The sequence below is a fragment of the Halictus rubicundus genome, chromosome 5 (assembly GCF_050948215.1).
Source record: "Halictus rubicundus isolate RS-2024b chromosome 5, iyHalRubi1_principal, whole genome shotgun sequence".
In the NCBI taxonomy this organism is placed as follows: domain Eukaryota; kingdom Metazoa; phylum Arthropoda; class Insecta; order Hymenoptera; family Halictidae; genus Halictus; species Halictus rubicundus.
In genome coordinates, this window is record NC_135153.1 from 18,159,343 (window position 1) to 18,172,212 (window position 12,870).

Here is a 12,870-nt window from a genome sequence, read left to right on the forward strand (position 1 = left end):
GAAGAACGAACGTCCGAGTATGAAGGGAAACGCAATCGTTGTCCGATCCATCGCGATCAGAACTGACACGTCTAGGTTATGGCCGTGTTCTGTTGACATAATTGGCCACTCTACTGGCCGGCATAATCCTTCTGCGTCCAGTTGGCCGATCGAGACAGGGCCCAGACCTAGTCCAGGATCTGATGGGTTCTCGCGAAGAGCGCAGCGTTGATAAATGGAGTATAATCGAGGGTTTGCAGTTAGTGTCGCGCGGTCCACTTAACCGCCTGTAAACTATAGACAGTGCGTCGAATCGCTGGCCAACATATATAGTCGGTAATCCAATTACTTGGGCGACCTGATGGTCCCTATGACAAGGGTGAATCGACGCAGACGAAGAAACCAATGCCGTTCGCCGAGATCGTTCCAATACAGTCCGCAACCAGTTCCTGGACCAATCGCGCAGACATTTTCTAATTTCACCTGGGACCAATTAAGCCGTGGATGACGGTGCCCGGGTCCGCTCTGATCCAGCTCTGCTTGGGAATCAGGAATCTGTCCGGTGCTAACAATATTTTTATATTTTTCTTGAACATGGGGCACTTGTCCCAATTACCGTGGCATTAATTAATTATTTTATTTCAATCTCGTGTGCTCGAAATTTATACTGACTCTCTAACTCTCTCATCTCATTGGAATATTTTTGTCAAGTTAAACATGTTAATGTTTCACGATAATGTAACTGAAATGAAGAGAAGGGTTTTTGTCCCAATTAGTGTCCCTTTGCAAACGCTGTTAATGTGCTACTCCATATTTGTGTGCCTCTAATTACTGTGTCTCTTTGAACACTGCTCCCCTTTAGAAATAGTTTTATTTATTTTGGTAGAATCATTTTTGGAAGAATTAGGGTGCGACTAAAAATATTATATGATATTAGGGTCAAGAAAGACCCCAAGAATACAGAGTTGAAGACTTCAATTGGACTTCTCAGCTTCTGATAATTAACTCAAACTGTGATTTATTTTTATTAGTTTTTTAACTAGGCTATTCCCTTTGAAAGCAGCTGAAATTGTTTGTCTGAAACAGCTTTAATTTTTCATTATAAAATGAATTCCAGCTTGCAGATCTTTCTTGCAAAGCAAAGGTTTTGCTGTGTAATTTATTTATAACGAGACGAAAGGAAAACATCAGTTCGAGGTTTATATTCTCTGTTAATTATAGCAATATTTAAATTAGAAATATGTAATTAAATTGCACCTTGTATTTTATTGTATGTCTCGTGTTAAAAATCTTATTTTGAGAGTAGTTTCGAAACGGAAAAAAAAATGTCAATATATTTGCCCCGCAACGATAATTTTGATTTGAAAAAGTGTTTCGTATAGATTATTGGTAGCATGAGCGAACAAACGTCGATTTTAGTAAAATTGTTGCCAACGAGTGTGCGCTCAATGTTTATTCGAATGTCCCAATTAAATGACACGTTGCAAATTGCACCGCGCAAATGTTTTGCGAAACAAACGGCGAACGAGATCGACTCCGCGATACACCAACTCGATATCGCTGCATCGAGACCGGGACTCGGTTCAGTTGTAACTCGATTCCATCGGGTCAACTTATGTTTCGTCATCGTGGGAATAAAATTACCGAGAGCCATCCTGGAAACAATGACCACGAGATCGATCAACGACAACGTCGTCGAGATACGAAAATCGAACCAATACATCGGGGCTATCATAGGTGAGCCTAACCTCTTTTGACGTTTTTCTCGCTACTGCAAATTTCGTTAATTGCTATACAATCTTCTAATTCAATTCGTGAGATTCTATAAATTCTTAAAATTTTAAGATTCAAATTTTGGTAACCTGTACTTCCTAAAAATATTCATTTCACCATCTAGAAATTTTAACAAACTCAATCTTCACATGTAGAGGACATAGAAGGGTTAAAATGATTTTTAGTGATGGAGATTTTTGGTGGCTTCTGTATTGGACAACTATTGGCATTTACGAAAATTTATTCTGTTCACTAAAGTAACGATACTTTTCATATATTTCTCTTTCGTATAACCTGAGTATGATATATAAGTTAGTGTTGATATACGTTTTGACATTCTTGATTCTCGTATTGATCCTCGTTTCGTTTCTCTCTATGCTGTACACGCGTCTGGAAACATCAATGAATGCTGTGCCAATGCATCTCTGAATGAAACAGACAAACATTTTTTCCCATCGTAAATTGCTTTAAGTTTTCACATGTAAGTTTATGCAAATCTGCCTCTGTCTGTGTCCAGTATCTGCACACATTTATTTTTAAGTACTACTATTAGTACGAGTTAAAAGAACTGTATAACTACAGTCTAGCATAATTTATAATATCCGCTCTTCCGTAAAATTATAAGTTACAAAACTTAATTGAATTTAATTCAATCTCGGTATTTTCGCTGTACCTGCTGGGCAGAAAATTGCTTAATTTTAATACGGTTTCTGCAAAAATTTAAATGAAACCTTTCTATTTTCTTTTTATTACTTCTATTAATATTTAACAGATATAATTGAGGGGGGTCGCACATAATTGCCCTCCAGAATCGCCAGAAAAGATTCGAGAATAAAGTGTAACAATATTAATTCCCCCTAAAATTGTACATTGTACAGTGCGTATAAAAATTATATGTCACGATCATCATAGCGTGATTCTGCACCTCCGGATCGCTGAAGATCTGTGAAAAAAAAAATGCACCGCAAAATTCATTTTGGCCTCGAAACTTAAGGTGAAAGTATCGAAAAATTTGAGTGATGAGTACTATACACTTTGACCTTGATTTCCAAGGTCAAGGTGAATTTCGCGGTGTATTTTTTTAACAGATTTAACCACCGATCCGGAGGTGTGGAATCACGCTATGGTGGTCGTCACATATAATTTTTATACACCCTGTACTACAGCACGTTGACTAAACATACATGTTCAGTGGATACTGTGCGTACTGTTCGCCGCGAGTATGACTCAATATTTCCAAGTAAAATGAAGCCGTAAACCACAGCGCAGTCCGTGTGGACACGTCGGAGCAAAATCCCCGTTCAATTTCCAAAATCGCATCGGCAGATGTCTCCGCGAGCGTGGCTCTATTTCCGGCGAACCGGAAGCGGTGTTCGTCGCGAGTAGACCGTTTCCACGGGGTGTAACGTCGGGAAGAACCGACTTTTGTCGCCCGCGGATGTCCGCTCTTTCCTCGGAAAACAAATTTCAGCTTCGCGGCCGAAACAGGTCGGGGCTCGCGTCGCCCGGGGTTAATTAAGAGCGTAGCCGCCGAGCAATTAGCCGGCGGACGTCTGGCGACATCACGGATCAAAGGAGAAGAGGGTCTCGCCGGATAGAAGAAGGTTCGGGCCGATGCACGCTGACGGTCGTCTTTATTCGAAAAATTCCAGCGTCCCTCGGCGGTTTCACGCTCGGCGTCTCGCTCGGATGGAATTCCAGCGCCGGCGAGGTCTTCAGGAATCACCTTGACGCCACCTCCGCCGAAATTGGACTGATCGGAGGCATCCTGAACGCGGGTGCCTTCGTCGGGGCACTGCTAGCGCCGTTCGTCGTCAAATGGTGCACGCGAACGACCGCCATGTTCGGCACGATGCCGGTCCTCGCTCTCGGCTGGACTTTCATCTGCGTCGCTGGACAACAAGTAAGGAACCCGATATCACCTCCTCCATATATCGGAACGATCTCTCTCTCTCTCTCTCTCTCTCTCTCTCTCTCTCTCTCTCTCGAGAGAGAGAGAGAGAGAGAGAGAGAGGAAACTTCCCTCGTAACTCTCCAGGAAAGGATACAGTCGGATAACGGGCCAAAGAGTACCCCTTAAACGTGCACGTCGCTCCTAAGTTTCGAAAAAGGTTCGCTTTCTTGAGGAATGGCGTTCCTGCGCGATGATAACGGCCCCCATAAATTCGGGAAATTGACGAAGTTGTAGCGGGTTGGGAACACGTGATCTATAGTCTGCGAGGAGATAAACTGTAGCATGGAATTGGTATTTTCTCCCAGTTTTCCATGGAAATTATTTTAATTGAATTAGAGAACTTCGAACAGCTACGCTGAGTCTGAGTGGCCTGGGAAATCGATGTTTGGGAATTTTTTTTCTCGAAAACTGGAAAACCTTCTTCGAGAAAATTTTATTCGTTTAAAAGTGTATGGTTCAGGGAGTACCTTACTATTTTTATATTTATAAATGTTCAGTAATTACAAAGTTATAGTAATCTCCCGGGGGTCTTGTCAGAGAGCGGATTGCCTGGTACTGGTCGGAACAGAAATTTTTTAAAAATGAATGACCACTGATTTTCCAAAAAAACTTTTCTGTGTTCGAAAAGGTGTAGTTCTGGCAGTATTCCATAATTTTTTTATTTATGAATATTGATCAATTGCAAAGTTACAGTTAATCTCTCGGGGGTCTTGTCAGAGAGTTGATTATCTGGTACTGGTCAGAACAGAAATTTTTTAAAAAGGAATGACAACTGATTTTCCAAAAACCTCTTCTGTGTTCGAAAAGGTGCAGTTCAAGCAGTATTCCATAATTTTTTTATTTATAAATATTCATTAATTACAAAGTTATAGTTAATCTTCCGGGGGTCTTGTCAGAGAGCGGATTGCCTGGTAGTGGTCGGAACAGAAATTTTTTAAAAAAGAATGACCACTGATTTTCCAAAAAACCTTTTCTGTGTTCGAAAAGGTGCAGTTCAAGCAGTATTCCATAATTTTTTTATTTATAAATATTCAGTAATTACAAAGTTATAGTTAATCTCCCGGAGATCATGTCGGAAAGCTGATAGCGACAGTTGCCTGGTACTAATGGGAGTGGAATTTTTTAAGAAAATGGAGAACTACTGTTCTTTTAAAAACCGAAGGGACGTGTTTTTTGAGGTTGAATTGACTCGCAAGTTGCTCGGGGTTTCTTTAAATCGCAGGCGATCCTGCTGATGATCGGTCGAGTAATCTGCGGCGTCACATCCGGCGTGTTCTGCGTCCTGACGCCGCTCTACGTGGCCGAGGTTGCCGACAAAAAGATCCGTGGACGTCTGCTGTCGTTCTTCCAAGTTTTCATCAACCTCGGCATCATGTACGCTTTCCTGGTGGCTCACGTGATCGGCGAACAGGAGACCGTGTGGAAGTAAGACCGTAATTGAAATCACCGCGAGCGGAGCAGATTCGTATCTTTCGGAAGTTGGAACCGTGTCCTTAAACCCGACGCGAACAGATTACCGTCCGCGCTGCTTTATTTTAAATAATTCATGAATCCAGCCGCGCGCCCTTTCCATTAATATTAACTGCAGTTCCTGCAAGCTTCAATTAAAATCAATCTTTCTGGTTGAACGAGATCAAAAATTTCCATTTAAATATTTGTATAATTCTTGTCTTGCGTCGCAGTTCATTTTTTAGAATTTAAAAAGGAGATCATTTTTATAGCTTTTGTCTTATGTCATAGTTCACTTTTTAGAAATTAAGGAGGAGAAAATTTTTACAATTTTTGTCGTACGTCATAGTTCATTCTTTAGAATTTAAAGAGGAGATAATTTTTATAATTTTTGTCGGAAGTCATATTTGATTTTTCAGGAATTGAAGGGGAGATAATTTTTATAATTTTTGCCTTGCGCAATAGTTCATTTTTTAGGAATTAAAACGAGATAATTTTTGTAAGTTTTATCGTACGTCGTAGTTGATTTTTCAGGAATTGAAGGGGAGATAATTTTTATAATCTTTGTCTTACGCAATAGTTCATTTTTTAGGAATTAAAAACGAGATAATTTTTGTAATTTTTATCGTACGTCATAGTTGATTTTTCAGGAATTGAAGGGGAGATAATTTTTATAATTTTTGTCTTGCGCAATAGTTCATTTTTCAGAATTAAAAACAGGATAAGTTTTGTAATTTTTGTCGTACGTCGATTTTTCAGGAATTGGAGATAATTTTTATAAAATCGTTTGCAATTTATTTAAGCGACGGTCGCTGTACATTCGAGTGTGTGCTCGGGCAATATTCTCTGTTCGTGCACCTGGGCAATAAGTATGAAATCGCAGAAACGTGTCACATAAATTTGCCGGAGTTTCATTCGCGGTCTCGGATTCGACAGATTTTTAAAGCACGACTTGCGAGATGTTGATAACGTTTCTGCTCTCGTGTTCCGGCCCGTTCCGAATCGTTTTGAATATCTCGGGGGAACAGTGTGTAAATCAATTCTTTCCCGTGAAGGTACAGCTCAATTTGCGGGATCGCGTGCTTCTCGATCGGGCTCGCGAAATTGCTGCCCGAGAGTCCCTTCTACTATTTGTCGAGGAACGACGAGATCAATGCGGAGAAATCATTGAGATGGTATCGGGGCAACACCAGCGATATCGAGCACGAAGTCAGCGAGATGAAGCGACTGGTTCGCATGACTCAGCCGAAAAAGGTAAAATTGTATCGAGACATTTTATCCGATTCTATTACTGTCAAAACTGAGTCCTTTAATAATTTCATACTTCGGCCATTGGTCGTTCGAAACGTCACAATAGTAATTGGATAAGGGTCTGCAAGAAGGGCTAAAAAATTTTCCAAAATGGATTTTTTCGTGGAGTAATGAATTCTGAAAAGGACTGAAATCTTTATGGACAAAACAGAATCTAAATAAAAATCTGATCATTCCTTCAACACTTAAAAAAAAAATTAAAATACTGTACAAATATTTTTAAATTCGTTATGAATGCATCGTTTTTAGGGAACAGGAACTAAATAAAAATATATTTCAGAATTAATTAAAAACTTAAGCTTAATTATTAAAAACTACTGGGTGTTTAGAGACGTTCGTCGTTATTATAAATAGATGTACGTTCGCAACAATGGACTCGCGAAATTCCTATTTTCACTGCCATGGTCTCATTGCGGCAAGTGATGGTGGTCCCGTAACAACGAGACTGGTGGGTTGTGGGATTTGCAAAAATAAACATCACCGTGACTGTGCGGCCTGTCTTCAAACGGAAGTCTCATTGTAAGTCACTGAGTGACAGACAAGACTATTGTGAAGGGGTACAATGAGTTAAAGAGGGGTATAAGTTAAGCACAAACATTTTCAGTTTCTTTATCTAGTGACAGCAATCTCATTCATCAGACAACCATAGATGGCGATTCCGTACCCGTTTATAATTAGACTGCAAATTGTCCTGCTGAATTAAAGTTCATAAATTGCAAGAAGCAAAATATCAATTTATTTCTATTCTTAAAAATTTTAATCGATTAAAAATAGCATAACGGTACTTTCAAATATTATTATTGTTTCGTAAATGCATAAAATTTCCGTTCTATTTCTTTATTATTTTACTTATTTCCTGTATTAGGTTATTAAATTACTTTTGAAAGCTTTTGCGACTCATAAATGCATAATTACTTTGATGATTGTTGCTTTTCCAAGGCATGCACTGTTGGCAAGGTAAAAGTTCATGATAGAAAATATAATTGTTAATATAATCTATTTCTGTCATGCTATTCACAATATCCCGTTCCTTCGTTATACTAAAATTCTCTTTTGAAAATCGGGAATACAAATAACCATGCAACGGGGAAACGATAATACCAACAGAATCCGTTCGAAACCGTTTCAATTGTATTCAGACGAACAAATACACAATTTTGCTTGCACCATTTAAATAAAATCCGATGCCGATCGAAAATCCGCGTAATAAATGCTAATATTTACAATCTGTTTCAATATTTTAACGTGTATAATGCGCCAATGTTTCCGAATTGATGGAAATATACGCTCCGCGTTATGAGGACAGAATTTATGTAAAAACTTCTGCCCGAATCTTAAATCGATAAGTCAAAAACATTATTAATATATTATTATAAACGTTCTTCTAGGAATTACAAAGACATTCTAATCACTGCGACTGTGAAATAAATTTTTGTGCAAGGGGTTAATTTTATAGGAACTTTCGAGATAGCTGTCAGGCCAGAATGTCAAATTAAATAAATTAAATGTGAAATAAATATTAGTGCAAGGGGTTAATTTTAAGGGATCTTTCGAGATAGCTGTCACAGGCCAGAATGTCAAATTAAATGAATTAAATGTGAAATAAATTTGAGTGCAAGGGGTTAATTTTTTGGGAACTTTCGAGATAGCTATGAGGTGGGAATGTAAAATTAAATAAATTAAATATGAAATAAATATTAGTGCAAGGGGTTAATTTTAAGGGATCTTTCGAGATAGCTGTCACAGGCCAGAATGTCAAATTAAATGAATTAAATGTGAAATAAATTTGAGTGCAAGGGGTTAATTTTATGGGAACTTTCGAGATAGCTGTCACAGGCCAGAATGTCAAATAAATTAAATGTGAAATAAATTTTAGTGCAAGGGGTTAATTTTTTGTGAACTTTCGAGATAGCTGTCACAGGCCAGAATGTCAAATTAAATGTGAAATAAATTTTAGTGCAAGTGGTTAATTTTATGGGAACTTTCGAGATAGCTGTGAGGTGAGAATGTGAAATTAATTTGGCAAATTGATTTCAGTCGTGCTTCAAGCTGATAAAAAATCACCGAGTCCTGAGGTCGTTCGTGGCTTGTCTGGGAGTGGTATTGGGTCATCAATTGAGCAGCGTGAATGTGATGATCTTCTACGCTTTGACGCTCTTCAACACCATCGGATCCGGCGAGCTAACCGGAAGCGAGCAGACGTTGCTCGTCGCCAGCGTTCAAATATTGGCGTCTCTCGTCGCCACGTTCCTCGTCGACATGCTTGGACGTCGAATTCTGCTCGCCGTGTCCACCTTGCTCATGGGATTGTTCCTGATACTGTTAGGTAAACAGCTTTCTGTCTGTTGATGCACGATCCAACGAGATCGATGCTGTTCCGCGACACTCTACGCCGTAGAAACGATTCCTCTTGTCAGCGGCGCACTAAACTCCCCCGATGCTCCTCACGATTTAATGACAGCCATTGATGGATCCATTCAAATCCTTGCGAATCAATCATTTTCTCAACGTCGGCCTCCTTGGTGGCTCGAATTATTCGATTTTATGCATTTATAAGAAAGAAAGAAAATAGGTAAATACGAAACAGTGGCAATAGTCGAACAATTGTACTGTTGCAATATTCTCGATTTATTTAAACTGTTAAGAGAAGAAGTACGTTTTTATTTTATAGTAAAAATTAAGAGAATTATTAAAATTTTATTTTTTAATATTGCCTACCTCAACTGACGACTCAACTAGACCTCAGATCTTTTCAAATTTCTATTTTTTGGTAAACGAACTGCATTAAGGTACAGTAGAATTACAAACAACTATACTTCCACGGTAAAAAATAATTAATATCTGTGGTAGATTTTATTAAAGTTTGTATTGTCCTAATTTCTGTAAATTGTTTCGAGCTGAAGTTCCAAAAGAGTTTATTTCTTACAGTTGAAGTGTGAAATGTTTTGTAATTTGCAAAGCTTCGTCAATTCAGCACTTCGTAGGAAAATCTTGTTTGTCTACAATGGCAATCATACATGTAAATACCGTAATCGGTAAATGTCTACAAATCGTTGCCATTATCACGCAGTTTAACATGGTTCGAAATGCAATTCACGCGAAAGCAATCAATTTGCGTCGCGAATTCGATGGCTTAGTATAATTACTATTCACTTTGAATTAATTGTACTAATACATCAGCAATTATTTCATCGAATTTTCCATCGCAATTAATTGTCCCCGCGGTGCTTCTATAAATTTGATACGCCCGTAATTTCCTCCATTTAGTATTTAGTTGCGTCAACGATTATTCAATCATATTTTTAAAAAATAATTAGAAAAGTACGAGTTTTTTGCATCTACCGTTAAATTTTCTTTCCTTCTTCGACAATTAAACAATTTTTCGATAGAACTTCTATATCAGTATAAGAGGTACATTTAAAGTGTTTTTCAATTAAAAACTTTTCTTTTTCAATTAAATTCTTTTTTCGAGTACAGCATTTCGTATACAGGTCAGGAAACACGCGGTATAGGTCGAACACGGAGAGCTCGGGTATAACTGTGTTTGTTTATTTGCGTCTGACAAAATTTCGAAGGAAACGCTCGACTCGTTTATTCGATGTATCTCCTAATCCAGACGTAACTCGAACCTGGCTTCGATCCAGCTTAAAATACGAGCTCTTCCGCAATACTTCCGGCGCATGCTACATAACATACATCGCGACGTCAAAATAGACCATATATCAATCGGTAGTTCGAACGCTTATTGGAAACTTCAAATGACAAATAAATTTCAGTTCCAACGGTTGCATATGTACCATTAAACTTTATAAACACCCATGCAAAAATTTTTATTCAAATTTGCTACATTTCAACTTCATTCAAAATTACATTTCAGTAGAAATCTGAAAATTGGAGCTACAGTCTTTTCATGTTAGCTCATGGATACAAAGTTACGGGAAAATATTTTCTAGACATCATGAGGTGTCAGAATTATTAAAAATCTCAATTTTAAGATTTCCACTGAAATACCGATATCTAATGAGTGCCATTGCATAGCTCTCTCTAGCAACGGACCCCACAATTGGCCACTTTACATAGCTCATTCGGTACTATGCGAAGATGGCAGTGATTTCGACAGTGAAGTGTAGGGGGATCTGTCCCAGTCTTGACATCAGGCGGCTGACCCCACTCTTACGCTTAGGTTAGGTTAGGTTAGACATAGGTGCTCAGCGTCGCTCAGAGTCGCCAGATCAAGACTCGTTCCCCCACTCTAATTTCCCCTTCCACCGCGCTGCTCCCCACGCTTGCGCCGCGGCCTGGTCACGTGACGCGTCTCTGTCCTCCGGTACTGGCAGAGAGGGGGTAACTATTTCCCCTCAATTCGTGCTCCCTCCCCTCATCTGACGTCACCACATCGCTCTGTTCCAGTAGCGCTCGATAAGTACGTCTTCGTCAAGCGATTCGACCAATAGCGGGAGACGCGTAGCGCGGAGTAGGGGTGTCACGTGGTACCTAATATTTTCTGACTGCCAACTCCCGACGGGACGCATAACACATTATGATATTACCCTCCGGTATCGGGGCAAAAAGGTGACAATATTCTTGGGCGGTTCGCAGGCTGGTTCTTCAGCTTGCGGGACGAGGACCCGGAGTACGAGGAGATCTACTCGTGGATGTCGCCAGCTTGGATCATCCTTTTCTTCGGGGCGTTCAATATCGGCCTAGGACCAATCTCCTGGTCGCTATTAGGCGACGTGCTGCCGCTCGAAGTCAGGCTCCCGGTTGCAGCTGGCGTCGTCAGCCTCGGCTGGCTAGTGTCCCTGATCGCCACGTTGACTTTCGACGAGATGATCATTGCCCTCGGCACCACCAAAGCGATGTGGCTCTCCGCCGGTATATGCTGGCTCACCACCCTATTCTCCGCCATCGTGGTCAAGGACAGCACCGGCAAGAGCCTGATCGAGATCCAGGAGGAGCACTTCGGTCAAGAGTCCGACAGAGCTGTCGAGGGGACCTGATAGGCTACTTGTGGACTCGCTATCACAATTGGGACGTCCCCGGGGGACTTCGGTTAATTGTATCGGATTGAGATCCCTCTAACGTATCCACGGTAACGATCGCAATTAATTCGATTGGTTTTTGAACGTCCGATACTTTCTATTAGGTCTTTCGCTGACGAATCGTCCGATTTGTAATGTTCAACACGGCCAGCACGACGGAGTTACGATCGCGGTCAAATTGTTTCTTGTTGCGTGTATAATTGTACTGTAGCAACGAATATTTACAAATCGGTACACGCAAGAGATTGTACGCGCACACACGATTATACTCGATACAAATTTTTTCACTTTACAATATGGTCCTAGAAAACTTGTGTCGAACCGAAACCGGAAATTAATTATACATTAAATTTAACAATTTAGTACGTTAAAACGTTAACATTTAACAATAAAATGAAATCCAAATTTATATACTTTCGTTGTGGACATTTTTAGTGTATTAACACACGATTTCTTGTTTAACCCTTAGCACTCCACTAGAAATTATTGTATCATTATTCAAAATACTTTTTACATTATTAAATTTGTTTGTATTTAATAAATTACTGAACACTTCAGTATTGTATGAGCAAATTGCACCATTTTCATATTTGTAACACGAAAAGAAGGTATATACAAGGGAAATATTCTAGGTTGGAAAAAATGTTTCGTTTTGGAGTTAAAATAGCTTCGAGTGCAAAGGGTTAATTGAATCATGTTACTGCTTCCAAACTTTTCGATCAGTTGAAAAGAACGAATCCGTATTGTTAAATTATTTTAATCCATATCTTGATCCATAATTTTCTGAGAATTTTTCTAATTGGGATAAGTGATTTAATTCGTTGGAAGGAGATTTTTTCAGGTCCTTATACAGCAACATTTTTAATCTTTTTCTAAATATTCCTGCCTTTGTTTGGAATTGTTTGGAATATATCCCGCATATCCGCGCTGTCAAAATACCGAAAACTCTGCGGGTACACAAGAGGGTTTTAATGGAAACTATGGCGTGAATGGTCTCCAGCGTTTTTACTTCTCCTAGTTGAATCGTGAACGGGAAACCGCAAAAATTGACGGGATTGCGTATCATTGTTTCAAACGGCATTCAATCGTAAACCTTCCGAGCAAATATTTGCTTGTTTACTCCGAAATGCGACGAGTGCATTGCCGGATTTTTCTCCCCGGTTTTAATAGACACGCTTCGTTTCCGCTTATCCTTCGATTTTTCAATCGAATGGCTGTGGCGTGCGTGCAGTTGCGGTTACCATACAAAATTTATTTACAAAAAAAAAAATGACGAAAACAAGAATTCACGACATTCGCGTGGTTTCACATAACGAAATTGGAGAGAAATGGTTAATTCAGAAAGTTTTTAAAATTAAACAT

General features: G+C 39.4%; 1 protein-coding gene across 1 annotated transcript; it reads left to right on the forward strand.

Moving 5' to 3' along the window:
• Positions 1 to 1,475: 1,475 nt before the first annotated feature.
• LOC143354668 (facilitated trehalose transporter Tret1) lies at positions 1,476 to 11,627 on the forward strand. The gene is made up of 6 exons (XM_076788928.1): positions 1,476 to 1,716; positions 3,405 to 3,655; positions 4,929 to 5,131; positions 6,211 to 6,409; positions 8,504 to 8,792; positions 11,066 to 11,627. The coding sequence occupies exons 1-6, from the start codon at positions 1,644 to 1,646 to the stop codon at positions 11,464 to 11,466; spliced, it is 1,416 nt and encodes a 471-aa protein (XP_076645043.1). The 5' UTR covers positions 1,476 to 1,643; the 3' UTR covers positions 11,467 to 11,627.
• The last annotated feature ends 1,243 nt before the right edge of the window (positions 11,628 to 12,870 follow it).